The following is a 24,328-nucleotide window of genomic DNA, read 5'->3' on the forward strand; positions in this document are numbered from 1 at the left end:
GCAAGTCGTCGATCGCTGGATGGTGCCTGCTTGTGCAGGGTGGTCACTCCTTGACCACAAGGGAGATTCTTCAGTCGTCTTCTTCCAAAGTAGAGTGATGAAGGTCCAGAGTTTCGTTTCAGTGTTTCAGTCAGGATAATCTAAAGTCTCTAGACTCAGCTCCTACCTATATACGAATCTTAGGGGCTGGATTACCTGCTAGGTCCCTCCTATGGGTGGGACCAGGGAAGGGGGTGGTTACATCCCTTTCCCTTTGTCCAGTTTTGCGCCAGAGCTGGGGCAGGGAAGCCCCAGCACCGGTTTGAACTGGACTATGCATGGGACAACTTATGTGCCCCAGGCAGCGTCTCAATCCTTTGAGCCCTCCCTGTCCCAATACACAAAGTCCTGTCTGGGGTGGTGCTAGCACCTCCCAAGGCAGGAAACCTATTGTCCAAGCCTCCCTCGCTGGAAGGACTCCCAGCAGCAGGAGGTCAGACTTGTGTCTGTGGCAGCAGCATCCATTTTGTGATGCTGAGGCTCTGGTTAACTTTAACCGGGAATAGTAGGAACAACATGTCTTCTCCCTCTAGAAGGGTGGAATGCTACCCCCGTCATCAGGACTGGCGAGGGGGTAGTATCCAAATTCGTATGACACCTTACTCGACATGTTTTGATAAAGCCAAACCATAGTTAGCATCTAACCGCGAGGATAATAATGCACTTAAGAGTATATGGTATGGCAATATCCTAGAACAGCTAAAGGACATGGTTCCGAAAGCTGCAGATAGGCTCAGCTCATGCTAGAGCACCATCTCACATAAAACCAAGCACTCTGCCTCCAGGATTGTTAAGGCCTGCCATAGGAGTGACTTATAGGTGTATATGTGTCTAGATATAAGGTTAGATATAGGTATAATATATCTAAGCAAGGGGTGATTACACCACTTTGCCCCAGCTGAGTGATCAGCCAGTTGTGTCAATTTGGGGTGACCAGCCAGGGGTGGCAAAAGATATGCTGCAGCCCCTGGTAGGCCTTGGATGCACCTATGCCCTGGGTACCTATAGTACACTGTACAGGGGCTCATAAGGTAACCCAATATCCAATTGGAGATGTACCTAAGGTACATGGAGTCCATTTTACAGAGAGAGCAGATAGCTCAGGGTCCTGATTAGCAGGATCCCAGGCCAACTAAGTCTAAAACCAGCTAAACACTAGGCAAAAAATCTGGGGTACCCATAGTCAGGTATCCACCTTCCTACACAGGGGTACTGCTCAGAAAAATCTACCGGATCCAGCCTGAGGCCTCAAATGTAAAGAATCTGCGGCTAGATGTCTCTATCAGATAGAGTGCGTGACTGTGCGCCCGTGTGTGTTGCTACAGAAAAAGCAAACCATCACATGTGAAATGACACTGGCTTAAGGATAGCAGCAGTCTTTCATGAAACACCCCAGTGGTTAGAGTATGGCCAAGTACACCCATGGTAGTGCTCACTGACTTTCTCCTATAAGGGTACATTGCATTAAGCCATAAATAATACACATTGAAGGAACCTTATTTGGCTCATGCTTTGGTGTCTGATGCTTAGCAGGTGGAGAAGCTCTGAGGCAAGGCAAATACATCGCAGCCATACAAAGACATTTTAACTTACATGGCACCCCATCAAATGACAATCACCAGCTGGGAAAAGGCACAGGGAGACGAACCCCAAGCTCCTACAATAAGGAACTGAAATAACTCACACCATATTGCAACAGGGAGATAACAACTTAAGCTCCTCAGGAAAATATTTGAAGAAGTTGCATGGCAGCACCATGGAGACTGGGAGAAGGATCGAATATCTGGAAGACAGGTTAGTGTAACACTCTGAATACATCGGCTATATGCCTGCTACGTTTAAGCATGAAGATGATAAACTGAATGATCTGAAAGACAGATCATGAAGAAATAATGAACACTGCTTTGGTTTCTGGAAGAGACAGAAAAGAATCCTATCGAAACTTTTCTCAAAAACATTGACAGGATCCTGATGCAGAAATAATAAAGACAAACACACAAATGGCGCCAGGGCACTCATGACCAACTATGCATGATAATAACCAAATTCCAATGGTGCAGAGATAAAGGCAGGATATGCCAGGATACAAAGCAAAAGGATCTACAAAGGCAATTGTGCTTCATTTTACCCAGATTTCCACTTAGAGACACATAGGAAAAAATAAAAGGACCATTTGATGTTTTGAAGTGCAAACTCTATGAGAAGAACAATCCCTATGATACATTATGCAATGCCTATTGGAACAAGAGATGTAATCACTTCCTCAAAAACTTTTTACTTTAATTAAATATCTTCAAAATAACTCATGAGGCAAAACATCTTCAAACAATGTCAGTGGGCAAAGGAGGGATACAAGGAGGGATACAAAGTCATAACATATGTAAGCAGTAATCCTTTTCGCTAGTTTATGGAGAGAGGAAAACCATCACCAGTGAAACGATTGTGAATTCAAAGTGAAACATAATATAAATGGCAGCATTATTTTTCAGCAATGATCAGAAAACTCGTTTGGTCAAAACACCAGTCCAACATTATTTAAACAAAGATATGAAAGGAGAATGGTAGTGTTGGCAAATTGGTTCCCATTCAATATAGTGTGTAGCAGGGGAATACAAATCACAGAGTCCTTAGGGGCACTGAGCTGATTCACCAAACGTACTTGTTTTTGTTTATGTTACGTTAAGAATCTGATTGGGATTGTCGATGCGTTTCAAACCTGCCTTTTTGGGATCTCCTCAGGAAGGGGATCTGGTGAATCCGCTTGAACTGATATAGATTCAGGGAATAATCGGATAGACGTTTTTTAGGAGAGGCCCTCTTGCATTTTATTGAATTCCGAGAACTAATCAGTTACGGAAGCCTTCATCCAAAAGGTAGCTCTTGAAGCTTGAAGTGTGAGCACAGTCTCAATAGCCTTCATAGATTAGGAGTCAATGTAACTTCTATAATTCCTCAGATGCTGTCTGGGAGTCCTAAAGATAGATTGATTCCTTTATCATAGTTTTGTGCATGACACCATGGAGAAGTACAATTTCTAAGTTACTTCACTCTGTAATGCCACACTGTAAATCAAGAAGTACAAATTTTCATACAAGTGAGTAGGCAACGAAGAGTGGATGTCGTAACCGTAAACCTCTTTCAAGCCACGCTGTCCTGCTTTCTTTGCAGACTGACACAATTTGAAAGTGAGTTTTGCCTGATGACTAATTGTTTTGTAGATAGTTAATTAAAGTAAACTGTTTTTAAGCAAAGGATTCGATCTTTAGTTGGAACATACGATTAAAGAGAGACATTTAAAAGGTATTTCTGCTTTCTTCTATATCTGTAGAGTCTAGCCTTCCATTGACTTTTACGGACTCAACCCTCAATCACTTAGGATACATTTTTCACAGACAACCTGCCAACGTGAGGAGCCTAACCATCCCGTGAAAATCAATTTTATTTACACTGTGAGATAAAGGTTTCTTTCCAACATGTATTAAAGAGTTATTGGTTCTTTAATTTACCTTGTACAACCAATTGGATAAAATACATTCCTTTTTAGGGAAGTAATTCGGCCTAACGAATACATGACGGAACTTATTAATTGTCCTTGCATCTGGTATTCAATTCGACTGAGGCATAGAGTTTTCATTTGAAGGAGAAGAGCAGGCTTTATTTTCTAAATTAAAAATACATTTGGAGTTTATGATGTTGATAACATCCCATTTTAAGATGCTATCAGAGCAATTCAAAATGTTTGATGTTGGTTTTGCTAAAATGTTGATGAAAAATGTAATAATGTATCTTACTGCTCAGATCACAGTCTTTTGTATCAGACTATATGTGAATTTACTGCAAACACAAAAGATCCAACGGGTGTACTGCCACTATATTAAATACACTATATAGGTGGTTCTTACATTTTTTACTTTAATGACCCACCACCAAATCATTACTGGAACTCAGGGACCCCGGGCTAAGCATTTGAGGTTATTTGAATGTAGTTGCATACATATGCCTCATGCAATCATTTTAACTGATGAAACATTTCAGACAGACAAAGTATACACAACCAGAATATAACCGCAAATTCCAGGCTCGAGATTGGTTTCTGTTAGAACAGGGCATCTGTTTTTAACACCACCACCAATTGATGCAGTAAATGTCACATTAGAATGACACAACAACGAAAAAAACATGCAGGATACTTGTGTACCTGTCGTCCTGCTTAAATCACAAAGCCAAAGTATACAGAAATTGATGGATGGAATACTTGAATGAATCTCAGCCTCTGGTAATTTCTTGGGACCCCATTCCAATCCATTGCTATTTTGCACAACATATCACCTTAGTTTGGACCCAGCTATAGTCAAAGCCAGTCTTGACCCTACCCCAATGGTCCAGGCCCGAACTGTCAAGCCCAGTTCTCCCTGAAACCAAACACAAGCAACCCAGGACGGGCTTTGCCTTGTTATTGATTCATCAGCCAGGTATAGCTTGGTGCCAGTCACACAGTGTGCACAGGACTCAAGTCTGGGCAAAAAACAATAGATTGGGATGTGGCCCCAATTGACTGTCAGTGGCTTTGATTAATTAAAGCATTCTGACTCTCACCTTATTGTTTTTGTATTTGATGCCCTAAGTGCACTGGGTATGCCCAGGTGTGGGTCCCGGGCACACTGTGCCACTGGAACCAAGCTATACCTTGCTGAAGAGCCCTAATTAGGGTGAAACCCGATCCTGGGTTGCTTGTGTTCCGATTCACAGAGGACCTGGACTGGCATTTCAGGGCTGGGCTGTTCCGGCTGATCATGTATACGGCTGGATACAAACTGAGGTGGCAGGGTGGGTGAAAACAAACACACTAGGATGCAGCCAAGCAATTGCCAGTGGTTGAGATTAATTCAAGCATTCCATCCATCATCTTGTTGTTTTTGTAAATCACAAAGCCTACGGTTCTTCGTAGTACATTAGACTATTTTTCAGACATCAATTAATATCAGTAATTGTCAAGCATGCCATTTGTGGCATTCATTAGGCCAAAAAATAAATCACTGCTAAATCACTGTGAGAAGTTGAAGGGTATCGATAAAAACCAATACTAAAATCTTTCAGCAACAACGTTTAGTTTTGCACCGCACTGTAGAGCGTACCCACTTTGTGTAACTTCACCTAGGAGACCTCTGCCATAAAAAGAGTGATGCAGATGCAAGACATCCACAATTCTCTCTTTAAAGAGTAATATCGCTCATCCAGTGTTGCTCACTTGGTACATTATCCAGCTATCATTAGACCCAACCATTAGAAGGGCTATTTAGGAAGCACCATTAATGAGGTTAGCAAGTAAACCTGATTCATGTTACAAGAACGAGGATATGGCTGAAAAAGAATACTCCATATAATGGAATTAATGCTTGCTGAAATCAAAAGCTGCAGACCTATAATGTCCGGAAACATTCTGAGAGGGATGTCATTAAACAAAGAATGAGGTCTATCTGGGATATAAATTTGATAATTTGCTGGAACTGCTTTGAGCCAAAGATGAGGGTATCTAACATTATTCACGCAATTAATATTGAAAATGGCCCCGAAAGTGAGGACTCCAAACGTTGTGTATCAATATTCCAGTATTTGAGGTGGGATGTTCAAGTGGAGACGAGTCTTGAACAAATGATTTATTACACCAGCAAAATCTCATAGAATACTACATTTTGTTATACGCAAAATGTGCTAAATCTTCAGCACTTCGCATACTGAAAAACTTTCATTTTGCCCAACAGAGACTCTCTTGCCAAGTGATATTTTCTAATAAAATCAGTTTACTCCTAGTAACTCATATGACTTTTTTAAGCGAGGCATAACCATGCAGGGAAAAGTTATTCAAGTAAAATGTAGGAGGAAGGGAGCACAGTGCCTCACATCCCAGCACTGAATTTTCCCCAATGCCTCATGGTAAATGCAGTGCATGATAACACTTACTTCAGTAGTAGGATGTCATTTTCCACCCTTGTTGGTGCAGCCTGTGCTGTGTCACTCCTGACACATGTTTGTGGACTCCATCCTTCATCAGTAGAGAGCAGCAAGTAATTTACCATGATGCAATGCAACAAATTGAGTGCTGGGACGTGAGCCAGTGTGTTCCTACCTGCCTTCTGCTTGAAAAGGCTCACTTGAGCTGCTACTGAGCTGACAAGCTTGTATTGATGCACCTGCGCCCAGGGAGAGGTACAGAGACCTGAGAAGACCTTGGGCAGCATTTCCAGCTCCAGTACTCTTTCGGCTACAAGTAAAATGCATTTTGCAAAATACACACATTTCCAGAAGAATTGTCTTTTACAAAAAAAATGCACATTTCGCAAACTAGCAGTGGGTAGAAGGATAGCAGCAATGAAAAAGCCACCTTTGGATACTGGATATTTAAAAGTACACATAGCTGTGTACATGTAAGCTGGGCGTACTTGGCACTTCTTGAACCAGGAAGGATTCTTGTGGACTGTATACAAAAGAAAGGTAGAGCAACATCCACAGAAAAGCCACAGAATGCATCAACCCAGTTGGGCTCTCACTGTTCAGGGGGATACATCTGTTTTGAGGAACATGTACATAAAGATACCAACCCCCACCAGGAGCAATGCACTTCACTGGTCAGCCTCCTGAATCCACATTTATCTATAGGGGAGAAGGAATTAAAGTGTTGCTAGAATTTGACCATATATGAAAGGAGTCAACCCAATTTACTTTGTAAAAAAAAAATACCAAAACAAGACAAAAATATTTTTTAAATGCTTTAAGCTTGAAAATATCCATATACCCGTATTCTCAGCTGCAATAAAGGACTGGCCAAAATGACTAGCCACTCACCCGTCCAGACAGACACAGACCAAAGCTCAGAAGACACAATATAACACCTTTGACTGGAGGCAAGTTACAAGTGTTCTGAGTCAACATGACTACAAAACTTTAATAGAAAAACCATTCTAAATATTTTCAGTAAAGAAACATAAAGACATAACATTTTTAAAATATTCCTTAATATGGTTCATAATTATTCCTAAGAATGTGCTGAGTGAAACACTGGGTTTGATAACAAATGCAGAAAAAAGAGCCAAGTGGAAAGACTCTTCACAAGTACTTAGATATCTAAAACATATCCTCAGGAAGGTTGACACTCACCCCTAGCATTCCAAATTTTTCACAGAAGTTCCACCCGCAGAGGAAGTCAATTTCAAAGTTGTGGTTGAGAATGACAATGGCGCTCTCTTTCCCATATTGATTCAAACTCTGCAGGTCAGTGTAAAGGGTGCAATCCGTTCCCGACCACCACTCCAGCAGCATAACCAATTCTGAAAAGCAAAATGATATTTTTTTTCAGTCAAATTTTTACATTTATGAATACAAATAAACACAAAAATATGTCCAAAACCCATGACATAAATAACGACTAAAACTATATGAGGCAATAAATAAAAAGAAAGGCCATAGAAAGGAAGAGTAGCAAAGGAAGACCTTTTAGACATCATGAGAAAAAACAATGTCAGGTTTTAAAAATACTTCTGATCGCAGTACACACACAAAGACGGATTCCTGAAGATTTTCCAAGCGAAGGGTATTTCTTAAATGTATCTGTACATAAATAGACACCTATCGGGAGCACCAAGAAGTTATGCAAAGTGCATCAATGTATCTCGTTTTATAGGGGGCAGATGGTAAAATAAACATTTTTTATGAGAGATCAATAAAACGAAAAAAGGGCAATTCCACATATTGCAAAATTCTAACAAACAGACATCAGATATAGTAGTCAATAACATTCCGTATAATTTGTGCACAAGCAGGTCAGAAAAAATATGTGAATCAGTCAGGCTTGTAAACTGCAACCAAGTGTGGGAGTAAATTACGTATACTCGTGTCTTTGTGTGTTATATTCCGATTGGTAAAACTAATTAAACACATCAATCAAATAAATGTACGTTCACTTAACAGACAACCAACAAGGAAAAGTACTTATTTTGTAGTAATAATGTAAGTGATGCCCAAACAATGTCCAATCCCGAAGAAACCTGCGAATTCCAACGTTCCAGCTAAGCCACCACGTATCCATTTTCCATCTTGATTTCCAGCTACCCTAGGAGTTATATATGTTACGATGTCCAGGAGACCGTTTATTGGGTGGGAGACAACTAGTGATTTCACACAGTGGGTAGTGAAAGGGTTTGTTAACACGAAAAACAATTCTGCCCCTCCCTCGCCCATGAGGTAAAGAACAAGAGTAGCAGTTCAAGTGTCACTTCCTTAAGAAACAGATACAGCATGTAAGCAGCAACAATGGTTCAGTAAGGTAGCAACAGTCGAACCTCCTTTCCCTAACAGAACAGGTACAACAAGGTAGCAACAGTCCAAACTCATTTCCCTTACAGAACAGGTACAGTAAGGTAGTAACAATGCAACCTCCTTTACCTTATGGAACAGGTGTAGCATGGTAGCAACCTCCATTCCCTTACAAAACAGATATGATAAGGTAGCAACAATGCAACCTCCATTCCCTTACAAAACAGATATGATAAGGTAGCAACAATGCAACCTCCTTTCCCTTACAAAGCAGTTACAGCAAGGAAGCAACAATGCAAGCTCCTTTCGCTTACAGAACAGATACGATAAGGTAGCAACGATGCAACCTCCTTTCCCTTACAGAACAGGTACAGTAAGGTAGCAACAATGCAACCTCCTTTCCCTTATAAAACAGTTACAGCAAGGAGGCAACAATGCAAGCTCCTTTCGCTTACAGAACAGATACGATAAGGTAGCAACGATCCAACCTCTTTTCCCTTACAGAACAGGCACAGTAAGGTAGCAACAATGCAACCTCCTTTCCCTTACAAAGCAGTTACAGCAAGGAAGCAACAATGCAAGCTCCTTTCGCTTACAGAACAGATACGATAAGGTAGCAACGATGCAACCTCCTTTCCCTTACAGAACAGGTACAGTAAGGTAGCAACAATGCAACCTCCTTTCCCTTATAAAACAGTTACAGCAAGGAGGCAACAATGCAAGCTCCTTTCGCTTACAGAACAGATACGATAAGGTAGCAACGATGCAACCTCCTTTCCCTTACAGAACAGGTACAGTAAGGTAGCAACAATGCAACCTCCTTTCCTTTATAAAACAGTTACAGCAAGGAGGCAACAATGCAAGCTCCTTTCGCTTACAGAACAGATACGATAAGGTAGCAACGATGCAACCTCCTTTCCCTTACAGAACAGGTACAGTAAGGTAGCAACAATGCAACCTCCTTTCCCTTATAAAACAGTTACAGCAAGGAGGCAACAATGCAAGCTCCTTTCGCTTACAGAACAGATACAATAAGGTAGCAACGATGCAACCTCCTTTCCCTTACAGAACAGGTACAGTAAGGTAGCAACAATGCAACCTCCTTTCCCTTACAAAATAGTTACAGCAAGGAAGCAACAATGCAAGCTCATTTCGCTTACAGAACAGATACGATAAGGTAGCAACGATCCAACCTCTTTTCCCTTACAGAACAGGCATAGTAAGTTAGCAACAATGCAACCTCCTTTTCCTTTAAATAACAGGTATAGTAAGGTAATAACAATGCAACCTCTTTTACTTTACAGAACAGGTACAGTAAGGTAGCCACAATGCAACCTCCTTTACCTTACAGAACAGGTATAGCAAGCACGGTAGCAACAAAACAACCTCCTTTCTCTTACAGACGAGGTACAGTATGTGTAACGAAAGTGGTGTATTATATGTTGTGGTTGTGAGACCTCACTGTGTAATACGCTCACAATGACGTCTTGAGTCAAGTCAGACTGGTTTGTAAAACCTTTAGCTCAACCCTAGGTAACCGGCTTCGAGCAGTAAGACTTAAACAAAGGAACGAGTGTAAACCATTTAGAAGTGTTGATACAACAACATTAGAAATTCACACAACACAAAATAAATCCAGCACCGATTTATAAACAAGGATCTTATGTTTATGAATTTTTCTTACACCAAAATGAACAAAATCCACCAGCAGGTTCCAGTGATATAGATTTTTAAGCAAAACGGAAATCACTGCTTTTCACTCAGAAATCTAACAAGCACTGGTAACTACCACAGTTAGAAAAAAATCATAAAACTTTTATGAAGTTGTGTTTGACCATTTCAGCCCGCTTTGGGCGACCAACTTCTACAGGGGGATGGTCAAGTGGACCAGTAAGAATTTCCAGGACAGTTATCTTTTCACCAAAGCAGTCTCAGGTCCAGTTCTAGAGTCTATGGGTGAACCGCCAGAGACATAAATGGATTGGTCCTTACACAAGGGACACAGATTGCGGAGGATGCTCTATGATGCAGTGCGGTCAAGGGCGTCTTCCTGTGGCTACTACTCGGCCCATTGCCCTGGTCAGGCGACTTTGGCCACAGGTGTCAATGTCTCTCAAAGTCCTCTAGGATCCAGCAAAAGTATAATTGTCACTGGATTACAGGTTTGCAGTCACAACAAAACCAACGGTTCCTTTTGGTGATACCAAGTGTATGTCTTGGGTGAACAAACTGCACTCCGATGACTCTCCCTGGCCCAGCAGACTTGGGTTCAACTTTTGAGGGTTGGAACTTGGCCGTCCAGGCTGCACGTCAGCAGTCAGGGGAGAACAACCTATTCTGGCTATTGACTGGCCAAAACTGGCTACTACAGCTCTGTGGCCCTGGTACTGTAACAGGAAGTCAGTCAACTGACTCTTGGAGGTCAACTGTTGTGCCTGGGGCTCGGGAGTGACTTTTCCACGAGCCAGGCACAGTCTTCTTTTTGCTAGCCCAAGGATGAGCAGGTGCAGTCCAGCGGTTGGGGCAGCCACTCTTGTCACGTCCAGGGAACAGCAGGGCAGTCCTCCTTCAGCCCTGTGTTCACTTCAGATGTGATCTGAGGTCTGGATGATGGCACCAGAAAGTGCCCTCATGGATGCGGCGGTTACTGACCAATGGGCCTGATGATGACATCCAGCAATGTCTGCCATTATCCCAGAGTGCACTATTCTGAGCAGTCCCAAAATGGCTGAACTCTACTCTCAATGTGGGAGCTTGGTAACCTACCCTTGAGGTGTGATTACCTGGGGGCTACACGCCCACGGGTAAACCAGTGTGGCAACGGTTTTCGCTGTCCCCGATACCAATGCGTCTACCTGAACAAAAGAGCCGCCTGAAGTACTGTGTGTCCACCAGGAGCCCTTAAAAAGGTGACTTTCCCTTTGAAGCTCACCTTTTGGGCTCACACCCTGTGTGGCTTGCTGCCAGGGAGAGTTGACAACAGGGGTGGCTAGTAAGTATAATGGTTGGAGCAGGCTAACCCAGTGCTCATTTTAAGGCTGGGGCCTGTGCCTGTAATCTACCGGCTCTTTTACAGTGCTGGGATTGCTGGCTTTGAAGGGAGCATGTTGGATAAGCCAGATGCAGACAGCTGGCCAATCTGAAACTCACACTGAGCAACTGCGGATAATACCCAGCAATCTGCCCTGCCTCCCCATCACACTTGCACTAGGACAGCCGGCAGCACACAAAAAAAACATGGGAATGGCCATTTTATTTCTGTGTTTAGCAGCAATGCAGCAGGTGTGATGACACTCCTCCGCCTTAACAGAGGAGCTGCAGTTGGTTGACACCTCTTCCAACAGAAGGCCTCAATTGTTTCCTCTCCTGGGAGTCGTTCACACTTCTCCCCAGAAGGGCAGGTGGCTGTCTTGAGGCCAGCATCTGTAAATGGCCACAGGAAAACTTGGGCAACAGAGTGGCAACTTCCTAAAAGATGTTTTTACTTAAAATGTACATTAAATTTGACTTAGGCATCAAGTCAGGTTTAATGTGACGCTTATTTTGATGCCTTGAAGTACCAATTTTAGTAGCCCCATTCAGAAGTTAACACAGCTGGGTTGATAGAGTGCAACCCTGTACTCACCAATGGGACTACTAGCCTTTCCACAGTAAAACAACAATTTGGGGTTTTTATTGCTAGGGCATAAAAAGATATACATCCTACTTTTTAATATACAGCACCCTGCTGTAGGACTAGATAGGCCTTCTGTAGGGTTGAGTTACATATATTAAAAAGCATTTGCAATGCAATAGGTCTCGTGTTTGTGAGAGTTAGAGCTATTGGCGTTGTAAATGACAATGTCTTGTTCCCGTGTGAAGTTGAGTGGATGTATGTGGTATGGAGTGGAATTATGTTGGTTGTATTGGTATTGTTAGTTGTGGAATTGTTTGGAGTGGATTTCTGTAGTCGAATTATGTGACATGGTGTGTAGTAGAATTATGTGGTATTGAATATAACAAAACTATATAGAGTAAGACTGTGCGCCATGGTGTAGAATTTTGTGGCATGGCATTTTGTGTTGTGGAGTGGTATGTAGAGGAGTTTAATTATGTGGCATGATGTGGAATTCTGTGGTATGGATTGGATGTATGTGGTGTGTTGTGTAGTTGTGCTATTGAGTTGAATTATGTGGTTTGATGTTGAATTATATGGTGTGGAATGGAAATGTCTGGAGTTGAATTGTGTGGTGTGAAACTGTGGCGGGTGGAAGTATGCTGATTGGAATTATGTGGCATAGTTAGGAGTATATGTGTGGATTATTATTATGCGACAGTGGTTTTATGTGTAGTGTATTTATGTGGTATTGAGTAGAGAATAATTTTGTGGAGTTGAATCAAGTTGAGTGTAGTGGTATGGTGTTGTGTTATTTATTTCATGCTATAGCCTCAGGTTAGGTTAGGTGATATCACGCTATGTTATTGAAGCCAGTTGTTTTTGGTATAGAAAATGAAATCATTGTATATACCTCTGCGTGGAACGCCAGTCCAATGAATACTGTACACACACGCACCTTAACCTTGTATTTTTATATGAACCCAGACGTTCATTATCTCAGCAAGTACTAATGTCCACTAACCTGAAAAGCAATTGGTCAATGGGAAACATTAATGCCCCTTTTGTCAACCAACCTTAATAACCAACACCTTCCAAAGTACTACAGGCAGAGGTCTAAAGACCCACCTACGATGCATCTCAGATATAATGCTTATTCAAGTATTAAGGAGGCAAAATCATTAATAAAATTAAGCAAGGTTTCAACAGAAGAAAACAGTTTTTAATTTAGGGAGAATTCTACTTCTGCAACCTCAAGTTCTAAAAATACTACATAAGAAATTCACAATCAAAATAGAAGACATTGGATTCCTTGGTACCTGTTACAGAGGCTCACATTTGGAGTCGCTCCGCACAGACCACAATAAAGCTGTTGGCTCAACTCTGTTCTGTATAAAAAAATAATAATAAACCCCATACCTGCCCGAAAAGGCATACATTCTCTAAGAATGCGCTACGATTAAAACGTTATGGAAGAATTCAAGTCAGGTGCTTAATAAACAAACCTATGAAAAAAAATGTGAATTTCTTTCAGGGCACACAATGCTATGTTATGGACTTGGAAGCTGCACAAACTGCATTCTTTTCCAAAACATACAGAAAGAACCGTGGTCAATTCAACCCAAGTAAGTGGGGTAGAGGGGGGAAAAATAGCTGCTTCTACTTACATTGCCTGTCTCAGCTAATTTCACTGTCAGCCATGTCTCACTTCGGGCACCAATACCAACTTTGGGTGCAGTCTTAGAAAAAAAAACATAAACAGACGTCTCGGTTTAAGCCAAATATTACTTAATATTCAAGTTTCTATTCAAGACATACTCTGGGAAGCTGGAAATACCCTGCAGTCTAAAAACCTATATACCTTCTTTTGGTCTGAACTTTTCCCAAAAAGAGGTACAGAGAGCTCCGGCACTGACATTCAAACGGAGCTACAGAAAGCTGATCAGTCTTAAAATACCCCCTGCTTCTTGCTCTCCTGCAAAATCAAGCCTGGTTGGTGACTATCAGTGCACAAAAAAGCTGTTCATCTGAGTCTTAACATTGAGGCAGTGCATCGTAAAGGAGAGTAAACTTTTATTCAGCTCAACTGTACTTGAATAGTAATCTTGCGGGAACGCCCATCTCCATTAGAGGCGCTTCGAACAGACCCAGTGGATTTCAGTAAAGCAGTTGCAAACACTGGCGGTCCAGGAATGAGACATGGTTGCTAGAATAGCTCCCAAATCCATAATGGGGCTTGGTGCCAACACTTATCTTTAAAACTAGGGGCAGGTGTGTGGGGGCCTAAACAAGCGATGGAGGAAGTAGGACATGAGTGGGAGTCTGGAAGAAGCTGCCTCCGCGGAGCCGACGGGGGCCGGAAAGTGAAAGCACGCGATACGCGAGTGAGCACGCAGTGGGAGCCAGAGAGGAGACGCCATCTGGGCGCGCCGGTGGGAGCGTGTGAATCAGAGGAGACACCATGCGCTTGCACATCGGATGTCTGTGTGCGCACATGGTTTGTCTCCCTTAGCTAGGAAAAGCCACAACAAGAGTCTTGCCAAAACGAAGCATCGCTAAACGAGACCTAAAAAGGGAGGTTTGGACATTGTCATTACTTTAAGTGGCAAACTCGAGTTTAGAACTTTAAACTGCTCTACCAGCCCGCAGTGGAAGGCTGGGAGACATGTTTTAAGTTGTCACACTCAAGTGGCAAAATACATACGGCAGCCCTGTGGGGGAAACACTAACTTACAGGTCCTGGATACTCCTGGTACCATATACTCGGGACTTATAATTTACTTATTTCAGTTGGATATGTCAATCAAATATATACTTTTAAGGGTCCAAAAACTGGTACTAAGGTCTAGTTAGCAGGCCTCAGTACACTCAGAGTTGAAAAAACACAGCATCAGTCCAAAACTTCTTAGGTGATCATGGTAAAAAAAGATTCATTTCCTTACACTAAGGTAGTAACAATGCAACCTCCTTTCACTTCCATATCAGTTACAGAAAGACAGCAACAATACAAACTGCTTCTTACCCGTCCAGAACAGGTGGGAGGCAATCCAGCACGGGGGAAATGCCAATGTGAGCCACCAACGGGTTGGATTAAAAGTAGCATAACAGACTCACGTCAAGCAATTTCACTTGTGTGCTAAAAAGGGAAATGGAGATGAGTTTAGCATTGGGGGCGGGGCGAGGGAGTACCATGATCCGCACAGCAGAGAAGTCAAGGATGCCAGAGCCAACATCCTGACCTTGATACTGATCTTGATGGAAGACACTGGAGGGCAAGTTGGCGTGAGTCTGTTACTCGGAGGCAGGGAGATTTGGGGGAAGGTCTTGGGCCTGGAAGAAGAAGAAAGGAGGAAGGAACAAGGGTGCAGAAAATGGGAATAGGACTGCTTCTGTAGGACAGAACATGAGTAATGCAAGTCAGAGGAATGGAAAAGGGCGACTCTGGTGACTCACTGCAACCACAATTAAATCCCAGCTACAATACAGCCAAACCCTGAGATATGCACTCCTAACTTCACATCCCCTTTTCCACCCAATGTTTGTAGAGAAAGGGGCAGCTCCCAGCATAATGCAAACTCTGATACGGTGGCGTGTGTGTGTGTGTGTAGGGCGACATAAGCCAAAAAGAAATAGCAAGCGCTTGAGGGTGAAGGGGATTTCGGTAAACAACCGGAGCCACCATGAATACATCCTCAAAGTCAATGTAGGCCGACTTCAAGTGAGCAGAGGAAAATGAAGGAGAAGTTAAGGCCTGAGAATCAGGGCCGGACTGGGAACCCAAAGCAGCCCTTGCAATTTTGTATGACTAGCCCCCGCCACCCTCGGGGGCAGGTACAAGTGTTAAGCACTACTGCTTTTGTTACTGGGGGCAGATATTGTAGCACCGCTGCAAAACTGCCCCCAGTAACAAAAACACGCCCCCCCCCCCCCATTGCTAAAAAACTGGCCCCCACCCTCCCAGCCTCTGGGGAAAATACCAATGGCCGCTAAGGTCAGTTCGGCCTTGCTGAGAATGAATGGGATCTCAAAAACAGGTAAGAGGAGGAAAAAGTAGGTGGCATCTGGGGGAAATTACCAAAAGCCTGAGCAACAACTGGTCCAACAGACAGCGGAGACTGGACAAGGTAGCAGAGGCGGTAGTCAAGACGTAACCCATGTGAGCAGAGGAAGAAAACAACCTTTTAAACAACAGCTACACACTGGTCTACATTAATGAAGGTCTTTGGAAGTATCCAGGACGGTATTTACCTTTTCAAAGAAAAGTGTATTAAAAATGCCAGCATCACAAGGCCTACCACTAGCCACTCCCACAGAAGGCCAACCTTTTTTATTAGCAGATCATGTACACATCTTACCAAATGGAAAATGGCAAACTATCAATTCCATAAGGAGGATAAATGCCCTACAATTACACCAGGTGGCTGCTTCCTGTTCCTGCAGTGAATTGGAATTAGTCATTTGGAAACTTAAACTTGTATGATGGATCCAGCTACTTCCTGCCATGACCTTTCTTGGAAGGCATTTGAACAGTGTTCCCACCAGAGGCACAGAAAAGCCAAGTAAAAATAAGAAGTTTGATCGATTCCACTGAGACACATAGTTTCATCCATTTGGAGGTGTGCCACACACTTAAACGTGGACAGAGATGAATGAATACGTTCAGTGACATATTGAAATCGTAATCACACAAGGGGGCTTGGGGAGATTTTAGGACCTGCAGGAGCCAACTCCCCACTCATTAATCATATCACAAAACAAGGCCCCGGGTCCGTAAAGGTAGGGTGGTCGAACAAATGACTGAGTGTACTCTTACACGTAGAGAGGGATTCCCTTTTAAGGACAGTTCCCCTCACACACCAGAGGTGTCATGCTTCATCATAGGGGTGCATCCTCGCATGAGAGATCTAGGGCCATATGTATCAAGCCAATTTTCATTCGCAAATGCTGCAAATCGCAAAAAACAGCGTTTGCGAAAGAAAATTGGCGATTTTTAATGTATGAAGCAAAAGTGGCTCGCAAAATGAGAATTCGCAAAAAATGCGATTCCTTATTTTGCAAGCACCAAAAATCAGCGAATTTCCTAGCGATTTCTCATTTTGCGATTTCATAGTTTGCGAAATTCGCAAACGTATAATCGCAAATCAAGAAATCGCAATGGAATGTATGAAAAATTCGCAAATTGCGAGTTCCGGAAATTCGCAATTTACAGAATCGCAATTACCATCAAGTAGGAGCAGGTGGTAACCAGGTGCACACTATTTAAGGAGTCCCAGAATGCAACAGACTTTTTTCCACAATGGCTGGGCTGTACGTGATGCGACTCAGAGCTGCTGCACAAAGGAGGAGACGCCAGGAGAGGATATTCTGTGTGCGCATTACAATCTTCCAGCGCACTGAGGACATCTACACACACTACAGACTGGATGAAGACAGTATCCATGACTTAATTGAGGAACTCAAACCCTTCCTAGAACACCCCAACCGCAGGACACATTCAATCCCCACTCACATCCTGGTCCTGTGCTCACTACACCTCTTGGCATCAGGTAGATTTCAGGGGTGATAGCCTCAGCAGGAGGGGTGTCACAAAGAGCACTATTGCGCTTTATCCACGCGTTCCTTGATGCCATGGTACAGAGGATGCAACACCACATTTACTTCCCAAGCACCCCACATGCACTAAACCAGAACAAACAGGACTTTAACAAATAGCCCAATTTCCCCACGTCATCGGATGTATAGATGGGACACACCTTGCAATATCCCCCCCCCCCTCCCAGAATGAGTACGTGTTCAGGAACCGCAAATGCTACCATTCACTGAACATACAGGTGGTGTGAGATGCCAAACACATCATCACGGACATTGTTGCCAAATACCCTGGCAGCACGCACAACTCTTACATCTTCCGCCACAGTGGTATACACCGTAGACTCACAAGTGGGGAGTTTGGTGAGGGATATCTACTAGGTAAATGCATTTGAACAGAGGCCACACGTGTTAAAGATAGCATGTGCAGGACAGTGTTTAACCATATCCATGCTACCCCACAGGTGACAGTGCATATGCTGTACGGGATTTCATACTGACGCCCTACCTAAATCCTGCCAATGCTGGAGACCGGCGATACAACAGAATACACATAGCAACCAGAGGCACAATTGAACGCACATTTGGGATACTGAAGAGCAGATTCAGATGCCTCCACAAGAGCTAGTGTTGCGGTCTCCTGTGTTGCTTAGGAGGGATGACGGGGCTGTCCTCCCCATCTGTGTTCTCCTCATACCCTGCGTCTCCTAAGTTTGGACTTTCGGCCAGTGTCCCACTGCCTGTAGGCTGTGTTCCAGATGATGCTCTGGGCGTAACTGCACACATTTATTAACTGTTCTCACTTGCACTTGGCAATTAATGAATTTCACTGTTTGGGGTTACATGTGTCATGTACTTTCCTTTCCTGAAGTGCACATGCAATTGGGGACTGGCTGGGTGACAAAGCACCACTTCACTGTTTATGTTACTACATCTCCCATAATGCATTGCTGAGGGTGCCTGTGTACCTTCTCTGGACTACAAATGTACTCATGCCCATAGGTCGCTGCTGGGGGGTGTTTGGGGGGTGTCAGGGGTGGGATGGCATGCTTCTTACCTGGCCCTGGTACTTGTTGCTCAGAGCTGTCGAGATCAGCCACGCCCATGACACTTTCTGGTTGCAGGGTCCCCTCCACCAGTTCCTCCAGAGGTGTAGAGTCAGAGACTGTTGAGTTTCCTCCACCGGTGTGCCTGGACTGCTCCAGCCTGGCAGCCAACTTCTCCTTCGAGCACTGGCGCAGATCGTACCATCGCTTTCTCAGTTCATCAACACTTCTGTGTGTCACCCCCACTGCATTGACTTTCTGCTGGATTTCAGCCCAAATGCGCCTCTTGCGAGTCTCCGGCACCTTCAAAGATTTTTTCCAAATAGTAGCTCATGGCTGAGCACCATTTCCTGAATTAATACCTCCAACTCTGACTCTGAGAATTTCTGCTTTCTCTTCCTGCTGCTGCTGCTGAGTTTCCTGGCTGGCCATGTCTCCAGTTTCAGCCATTCTGTAGAACACTGCACAGTTCCCTCTCCACCACTTCTTCTCTCTGACTGACTCAGCAACTCAGGTGCAGCATGGGTAGTCACACTTCCTGGTTGTGATGTCATCAAGCTGCACCTGAGTTTCCGATTGGCAGATTTGCGAAATTCGCAAAATTGCGATTTTTTTCCGTTAAGAAATTGCAAAATTGCGATTTCTTACAGTTAAGGAATCACTATTGGGAATCTTGCAATTAAATAGCGATTTTTACCAAATCGCTAAATAAATGCGATTTATTACATACATACCAATTTGCGATTTGAGTTTGCGATTCGCTAAAAATCGCTAATTCAGAATCGCAAATCGGTACCTTCATATGGCCCCTAGTCTCCACGTGGGCTACTACCCTCTCGCTACGAGGGAGGAGCTCAGCGATGTTTTTGTATGAGGTGGGCGGGTGTTCTAAAAGCCTTTGTGAGCTTGGTGTGTTGGAAAGAAGTGCAGTGCTGTGATGTGAATGGTTAAAACTGACTATGGGGTTAGCTATGCTTTTATTCAGCTACCCGGTGTCAGGATTAAAAACAGAATATGGCTGGCAACGCAGGTGCCGTCATTAGAGGCCTCTGTGTTGTATCAAGACCAACATGTTTGAACCAAAAGACCTAAACTAGTGTTGCGGCCTTCTTCAGCGTCAGTAGTACAGCTACTGCAATAAATGAGTACAACGTGAAAAAACATGTGTGACAAATAATGGTATAATTTTGAACCAGTGAATTTAGCTGTTCGGTGTGTTCAACGCACAACCACTTTTGGTTTGTGCAGTTCACCACAACTGTCCCGGCATAAGGAATGTACGCCACAACCACGGTTGGTGGGGTCCCAGGATCCTGGATGTGCGCTACTAGGTCATGGGACCCCACCAACCGTTTTTGTGAGTTGAACACACCCAATCGCCCATGCACAGTGGGTCGTGTTTGTGCATGGACAATTTCATACCCAGTGACACAATAAATGGGAGTGTATCTTCATATGAGAAACCAATTAGAGCGTCTTTTCAAGCCTCCACCTCCATGGACGTTGTTTTGCATATTTGTCTTTTATGTTACTGCTGTTAATTCAGTACATTGATTTCGCTATGTAAGGACTTTTTTTAATATATGAATTTTTAATGACACTATCATTAAATGATCTACGTGTTTTTTTCAAAATTCCCTTGGTATCAAATTAGTTTGATTGTTGTGACTGGATGTGAGTGTATTTACTTTTTAGCGATTCAGCAAGGGGAAACTCTTGTGCTGTTCGGTTGCTTAAACCCTGTCCCTTAGGTCTGAGGAGTTTTTCCACTTCTTTGTTGGAGTCGGCTTTAGATAATTAGCCTGTAATAGTCGTCTACTCACTTCAATTTCACCCTACTGCTTTTCAACTGAAACTGTACATTTGCACACAAAATGTTCATACTGTGCCTATGCAACCTATTTGTGTGGTAAACCTAACCTGACTGCCACTCAGTTTATTTAACAGCACTTTCTTAGCTTTGACCATAAAGATGCAATGCACTAACTTAGGCAAGGATGGAGCAGGTTGGTCGAGGAGTGACGCTCCTGTGATATCTCTGTCCTGGCAAAACGTGTTTACATTTGTGGGCAGTTTACTAGCAGGCGAAACCGTACGTGCAATCAAAAGGCCACCTTGGAAGAGTTATTATTTTATCAATGAAAATTAATGTGTGCTGGTGCATAGGCAGGTTCATGCAGCTGCCCCGGCAATGTAGGGCCCCCCGAATCCTTGAAGGGCCCCTCAACCATTCTGGGTGGCCCCATTTAGCCCAAGACCAAGGAATATATGTGACACTAATGGGCCCCTCTTCACATTTTGCATTGTGCTACTGAATGTATGGCTCGAAAAACAGATAACCGCCGACCGCCCGGTCCGTTTTTTTGGTTTGTGGGACTTGTGTGACATGGACATGTGTAACGGGTAGGATGGGACTGGTTATGATTTGAATACATTTGCCACAATAGGACAGGTGCAGTTCTACACTGTTAAGGATATAGTTGGGGGGTATGAGTCAGCTAAGGGGGATGGTGAGTCACAAGCAGGCGCATCAACCCCTCAGGTAGGGGTGGTAGGCGGGAGCGCAGAGCAGGGCCTGTGGAGACAACTTTGGGGACTGCTGCAGCATGTTAACTTGAGAGACGAAAGAGTTTGGGGCATGCTTGGGTGAGGTGGCAGTGGCAAGAATGGGCACGAGATGCAAAAGGGTAAAAGAAGTGTGGGGTGAGAGATCCTTGGGGATGGATTTGGCATCTTGGGAGGGTATTTTTTTAAGGGGTGGGGGTTTGTTCAGGTTGTTTACTATCTATTAGGGAGGCTTGGGTTCTTCATGTATAGTATATTAACAATTTTGTAGATACTGCAGACCTGTTTTAATAAAGTGGCCTTTCTCGCGACACACTGGTCTGTGGTTGATGTGTAATCATACCCGAAACGTATTTGTAAACAGAAGAGTTGTTGAATGGCTCTGTTCTATAATGGAGTTTTCTCAAAACTATTTCTTTCATTTAGTTCTAATTACAGAACTGTTTGACATTGAGACTACGATATTTTTGAGTAAAGCTCTTCTCCAGTACATGCAGGGAAAAGGCAAAGAACCGAAGAAAAACAACAGTAAACTGGGACAAAGGGAATGATGACTCTGACTGAAGCGATTATGAGACCAGTGGTGAGGAAAAAGCGATCATGGGAGTGAGGGAGGTGAGGGGGCCCAGTAAGAAAATATAAAGGATCGGCAGAAAGAAAAGGAGAGGGGAAGCAATAACAAGAAGCAGGACCTTAGTGGGAAGTGAGGGAAAGTCAAAGTGGAGAGGGAAAGCAATGACAGGGAGCCAGGAAGAAGGGTAGGGACAGTGGGAAAACACTCAAGGGACGGGTAGTGAGGGAAACAAGTATTTTCGTTTTCCAACAGATCCCAATTGTTTTAATTTTTGTGTCATTTAACTCATGAACCTTTTTTTCATTAAATAGATTTGTTTAGAAATTGTAAGCAATGCATTTCTTAACTGTGATGGTGTTTTGTGGTTGTTGCACATGCGATTGGTCTGCATTCTTTAAGCCTGATCTACATAATTGCAGTTGTACATAAGCTCTTAGGATATTATGAAGTGAAACCTAGAAGGCACAAAGGCGATACTTAAGCTTAAAATACTTGCTCAGATATGTTATGCTGATAACAGAATTCCCACTCTTTTCTGGGAACAAGACATAAAGGGGCCGATTACGATGTCAGTCAGAAAGGGTCCGAATGGCATACAGGTCGGCCGTACCCGATTCGAAACCCGTCTTGCCAAAGTATTCGGAAAGCTTTCTGACCAACCGATTACGATAGTTGGAAAATGTTCGGACTTTTCGACCCTGTTCCCGAATGGCATTGAGAATAACCGAGTCGCTCAGAGCCGACTCATACAGGTCTACGGACCGTGTTTCGACCCACGTATTACGATGTTGGATTCGGACAGCCTTTCTCAACCAGTTGTTCCGACACGGATCGGCTGTCGGAATCCAACTTTGGGGGCCGGCAGCAGGCCCCCCCTTTACCCAGAGCCTTCCGGATGTGGCCCCTGGGAGTAACCATGGGACCCCTCTGTGCAACCATGCACAGTGTGGCAGGCACTATGGGGTGCCTGCCACAGGGTACATGATTTTACCCACTCACCCCATCTTTAATGGGAGCCTGTGTATTCGGTCTGAACACTGGCTTCCATTGAAGTCAATGGAGGTCCGACCAAATGATATTCGGAACCATCGCAATTGGTCGGTTAGACTCCCAGAGTCCAATTCGGTCGGAGACAATTCAGAGGCCAATTTGTTTGGCATGCCATCCGACTGACATCGTAATCCACATCAAAGTGTTCTAAGAATCTTTTAACCAAAGGCAGGGACATGTGAATATCTACCTTTTCTGTAATGGATCGTTCTCGTCAGGAGCTTCCCCGGTTGCACTGGTTTGGAATGATTTCTCTATTTCTCCACTGTACATCACTCGACTCCACACCACTCGGCTTCAATCTACTCCATGCCATTCGACTCCACGTCACTCCATGCCACACTACTCTATTTCACTCGACTCAATTCAACGCCACGCCACACAATTCCACTCTATGCCACTTCATAATACGCTACTCGACTCAACTTTACGCCACTCTACTTTACGCCACTCTACTTTACACCACTCTACTTGCACCACTCCTCACTCTGCTCTCCTCTATGCCACTCTGCTCTGCTCTTCTCCCCCTCCTCTACTCCACACTACTAACGCTTAGCCATGCTGAAAGCAGCCATGCTGCTGTACGACATGGCTAAAAGACATTCCAAAGACAATAGCCAATGCTTGTTAGGTCTCGCCTAGCGTATTTCGTAAGCAATCGCTATGCGAGAGATATAGAGAGCTGCTCCAGGAAAGCTTACCAAGGGGCTTTTCAATGCAGATTATGTACAGTGCATGTGCTTCGTGCGTGCGCTTGCCATTTGTTCCCCCGCCCCTCCCATCCGACTTGAAAGGAAGCCGCTCGCACACCACCATTTGACTGTGCCTCGCATCACTTCAAAAGCTCACACCCCATCAGACTTGAAAGGAATGCGCTCCCCCGCCACAGCAATGCCAAGAGCTTGTTTTCTCATGCGCCTCTCACAACTGTCCCTCCCCCACCACAGGGCTAGTCTCACGGCCGCATTACCATCCATCGCTTTCACTTTCACGGCCGTGTTTTCTTTGGCTTTCAGCACTCAGCTTCCCCGCAACCAGCATTTAACCCCCACCTTTTAGTTAAAATTAAAAAAAACAATTGCAGCTTTGCCCAGCTCTCTACTATTTCCAAGTTTCCTAGTTAATTAATGTTCCTTTTGTTACTGGTTTCCCTGGCCTCCTTTGTTCCGGTACGCCAGCTCCCGCGTCTGCCTCATCATGCGCTGCCCCGAAAGATTCTGCCTCACCTTCTGCGACCCAAGCCTGCTCCGCCTCTGTGTTCTCTCTCTCCCTCCTTATGCTGCTGACCTCTCAAGCACTGCCCCTTGTGCGCTCTATGCTGCTTTCTCCTTTCCCCACATGACCTCTTTCTTGTTTTATTATTGTATTTCGCAGCCCGGCACCGCTGCCAATGCTGTTCTTTCTTGAGGTTAGCAGATGTAGGTTTTACAGATAGACACTGGCCGTGATTCACTATTTTCAGAGAACCTGTCCGAGGGGAAGTTTGTAACTACCAGTGCTCGCAGTTTTGTTTAACAGCCGTATCAATCTATTCACCTGATAGCGACAGTGGAATGCTTG

General features: G+C 43.9%; 1 protein-coding gene across 1 annotated transcript in view; it reads right to left on the reverse strand.

Annotated features, from left to right (window-relative positions):
• AGPAT4 (1-acylglycerol-3-phosphate O-acyltransferase 4) overlaps nt 1–24,328 on the reverse strand; it is a 371,388-nt gene that overhangs the window by 142,979 nt on the left and 204,081 nt on the right. The window contains exon 3 of the mRNA XM_086927247.1: nt 7,195–7,364. Coding sequence (XP_086783373.1) covers nt 7,195–7,364 — 170 coding nt within the window. The remainder of the gene's footprint in view (nt 1–7,194; nt 7,365–24,328) is intronic.

The sequence above is a fragment of the Lissotriton vulgaris genome, chromosome 6 (assembly GCF_964263255.1).
Source record: "Lissotriton vulgaris chromosome 6, aLisVul1.2, whole genome shotgun sequence".
In the NCBI taxonomy this organism is placed as follows: Eukaryota; Metazoa; Chordata; class Amphibia; order Caudata; family Salamandridae; genus Lissotriton; species Lissotriton vulgaris.